A 3,905-nucleotide genomic window follows, 5' to 3' on the forward strand; every position below is an offset into this window, starting at 1 on the left:
TTTCTCCTTGATGGACTTCACAAGAGTTGCCCATGCGGGATAGATGCCATCGGTGAGATAGTATCCCATTGAATACTCATTGTTCATGATTTTGTAGTTGCAAGCTGGAGCATCCCCAGAAATGAAGAAAAAAGCAAAAATTCGAACCTGCAGAGGGTTGGCCGGGACGGGGCGGCGGCGCTGGGAGGGGCGGCCGGCACGGGGCGGCGGAGCGGAGGGCCGGCCGGGGCGGAGGCGCTGCGGAGGGCCGGCGTGGACGGGCTGCGGAGGGCGGGGCGGAGGCGCTGCGGAGGCAGGCGTGGACAGGGCGGCGGCGGAGGGACGACCGGGGCGTGGCGGCGGAGGGACGGCCGGGGCGGCGGCGGCAGAGGGCGGCCGGGGCGGGGCGTGGCGGCGGAGGGACGGCCGCGCGATGCGAACGGGGCAGGCGGCGGAGGGCGGGCCGGCGGCGGCAGAGGGCGGCCGGGGCGGGGCGCAGGCGGCGGAGGGCGGCTGGGGCGGGGCGGCGGCGGATCGAGGGAGGGGCGGCGGAGCGGAGCGGCGGCGGCGCTGCGGAGGGATGGAAGGAAGCTGAAACTTCCTCCCGCGCTCGCGAGGAAATGGAGTGCAGGTTGGGGGGAGAAACTCCCCCCAACCCTCACTTCTACATGCTGCGATGGCGTTTGAGGGTCGGACCTTTAAAAATATTTACGGGTTTAAGGGTTTAAGGGTTCTAGTCTACGCCGTTTTTCAAACGAAAACTGAAAAAAATATTATTTTTAAGGGTTTGGGAGTTTGAGGGCTCTACGAGAGATGCTCTTAGGTGGCAACCCGTCCGTGGAGATGCTCCCAGCTGCGGTTGTAGTGATGGTTGGCAAGTTTAAGGGCTGAGGCGAAATACTAGTTAGGCAGGGGTGTTTTCCGGGTACGGAGGCAAATAAGGTGGGAGGATAGAGCGCAATATTTGAGTAAAGGATCCTTAGGGCCGACGTGGCGCAGCGGCAGCCTTGATTTAGATAAGCACCCTCTCCAGCCACACGTTTCCGCCTCCACTCAACCTTTTGCTTGGCCCATCTGCTCACACCTCACCAGCCCGGCCCCACCATAGCACTGACCGGCGGGCCCCATCCGTTCGTCTGGCCCGCCCGTCATTGTGTCGCTTTGGTCGTTAAGTAGAGGAATCCCCTCCTCATTTCCTCTTCTCCCCTTCCACCACAATTATAAGCAGCAGCAGCCGCCTAGACGCTTCGTCGCGTCCACAAGAACAGCGCCCCCCCCCCCCCCCCCCCCGCCGTCCCCCCCCCCCCCCCCCCCCTCCCCCGAGGTTTGTGCTTCCTCTGTAGATTTGTTCTCCCCTCAATTGATGTACTCTTTGCTCTCCCTGTGAGATTTCGTTCGTAAGGCTAGTTCTTTTTCTACTTCTGCCGGTAGCTAGCTTTGTGTTCTTCAACTGTTCTTGTATATGTGTGGCCGAAAGAAAAATAAATAAAAGAACTAGCTAGTTTTCGGATTTGATCTTTCTTCATTGGGCTCAGGGCATCATGAGATCTGTGATACTTCCGTTTCACTATTGTCGTGATTTGCTTTTCAAGACCAGAAAATTAATAACTCGTGTGCACGGAATTTATTAATCGGTCAGAGTGTATGATACGAGTAGCAGCAGCCCTGTAAAAAGTTCTGCCTTTCGCTTAGCTTTGAAAGAAACAGAAATCGTTTTTGATGCTTAGATTTGATTACTTGTCCCTTTCTGCTCGGGTATTTGCAAACTGCTTAACCCTGGATTAAAAGAAATCCTGAATCGATGAATCATAACTCCACTAGTCACCCATGAATACAAAATTTGCTTGTCTGACATACATGTAGTTTGGTTGATGTTTTAATAGTGTCATACCTCTTCAGATGAGTAGCATGTCGTGTTATATCCTGCCAGAATGTGGAAGCATCTTCCCATCTGGCGATGAACTCGTTGAGAATCAAAAGACAGAGCAAGGGAATTACTGGACGCAGTGGAATTCAAGGATGTCTGATGATTTCAACACAACAAGCATATACTCACATGAGCCTGAGAATGGAGTCGAACAATGTTTCGACCACGCCGATGAACATGAGAGGAGCAGCCAACAGGAGAGGTCTTCAGCGCGTGCCAGAGTTGCATCTTCAGATTGTAGCACAGGGCCTTCGGAAGATCAATCTGAGGGGCCAGCACAGTTGGAGCTACAGCACACCAAGGAAACGAACGACATCTTCTTGTATGTACACAACACTAGTGCAGTGCTTTACTAAAGCCTCATATAGAAAGTAATGTGCGAGTGATCGCTGTAGGTCTTATGCATGGTTGTAAACCCATCTGTCCAAAACCTTTTTCAGGAGTCAATTTTCGGATGATGAAATGAGGATGATGGATGCGCCATTTCAGGCACTTGATATGTTCCCTGGCTCCATGCACAGGCTGCTGTCCTATGAGAACATGCTGAGTGGAGTATTAACCGATTCCCAAAATCAAGAAGCAAATCCGGGTCATAATGAAATGGACACCATGGATACTTGCGGCTTTCCTTTGTTCAGCCATGACTTGCAAAATGATCCTAGCAGCGCTGATGGGAGCTTACGAACACTACTAAGTGCCTCCCAGGACAAGGTATAATCTTTTTCCAGTGCACAAGATTGTTTGTCCAAGGATCTATAGTTACTGAATAAACTACTTATCTGACTTGAACTATTTTTTATATATTAAATTGCAGGCTGAGGTGAGCACCATGAAGAGGAGCAGGTCAGTGGCTGAGATTGAGAGCTCCTCGAATGGGGAAGTAGCAGTGCTTGAGGAGCTCGAAGATGTCATGTTTCAGGTATGTCCACCAGAAGAGGGGTCACCATTTTGGCACGTCCAGCTAGTTCATGTAACCTTTGCATCTTTACATGTCTGTAACTATGAAACATCTTCTTCTGAAGCTGACAAAGAAGACACGTGTATGCCTCCGTGACGCTTTCTACAGGCTGGCTGAAAGCTCAGAAGCGCAGTGCACTGCTGCAAATGGAGGAACAGTCACTTGCTCAAACGAGCAAAGTTTTCAGCAATCAGAGGGCACTGAATCTAGGTACAGAGTCTGGAGCAATTATAGATTTTTTACCATGTTATGCTTCCTGATACTAGTACGGCCCAGTTTTTCTGTAGTCTGAATGTGTTGCTAATCCTAATGGTTCTCACTGGACAATTTCAGCACCTCAACATCAGACCGTGCAGAACGGGAGACGAACGCAATAGACAGAACTGTGGCGATCCTCGCGTTCAAGCCTGCTGGCTCAGCTACACGGGAATGAATGCTGCGCTGATGATCCTGAGTCATCCATGCCTGGCTGGATCATCAAAGGTGAAGGAGGAGGCTTAGCGTTCGAAAGTACTTCCGTCCGCATCCTCGTCATTTTGCTTAATGTAGAGATGTAAATGTACTACATAGGTTGCTAGGACATTTTGTTCTGAGCTTGCAAGTAGAGAGAGCCGGCATGGTACAGGTTGATCATGTATAATGACTTGATCTCTTTGTCATTTTTTGCCGGCAGAAGAATGATGATATGTGTACTGTTAGTTACAGTAAGACTATGAACCGCATTTTGGATTCCAAATATTCATTCTTGTTTCGGATTGAAATGGCATAATGATCCGTAAGCCAGCAACTGTTGCATTTTGGGACAATTTATGAAGCCTACGATTTTTGGAGATCGTAGGCTTCATAAATCTATGGGAGGCGCCGCAGGAAGTTAATCTTCGTCATTCTTTTTTCATGAACCCAAATTTGTGACGCGCACATAAAAAACATAAACTTTTTATAAAGCCCAACCAATGATAATTTAATATTAAAACAACGGTCAAAAGCTGGCCTAAGTCTACATAAATTTAACTAAGACATAAATAGATATATAAAAAAGCT

At 49.8% G+C, this 3,905-nt stretch overlaps 1 protein-coding gene across 1 annotated transcript; it reads left to right on the forward strand.

Annotated features, from left to right (window-relative positions):
• The first annotated feature begins 1,341 nt into the window (after nucleotides 1–1,341).
• LOC123443562 (protein LNK4-like) lies at nucleotides 1,342–3,647 on the forward strand. Its single transcript, XM_045119984.1, has 5 exons — nucleotides 1,342–2,228; nucleotides 2,347–2,617; nucleotides 2,721–2,825; nucleotides 2,929–3,074; nucleotides 3,198–3,647. The coding sequence occupies exons 1-5, from the start codon at nucleotides 1,879–1,881 to the stop codon at nucleotides 3,295–3,297; spliced, it is 972 nt and encodes a 323-aa protein (XP_044975919.1). The 5' UTR covers nucleotides 1,342–1,878; the 3' UTR covers nucleotides 3,298–3,647.
• Nucleotides 3,648–3,905: the final 258 nt, after the last annotated feature.

The sequence above is a fragment of the Hordeum vulgare genome, chromosome 3H (genome assembly GCF_904849725.1).
Source record: "Hordeum vulgare subsp. vulgare chromosome 3H, MorexV3_pseudomolecules_assembly, whole genome shotgun sequence".
Classification (NCBI taxonomy): domain Eukaryota; kingdom Viridiplantae; phylum Streptophyta; class Magnoliopsida; order Poales; family Poaceae; genus Hordeum; species Hordeum vulgare.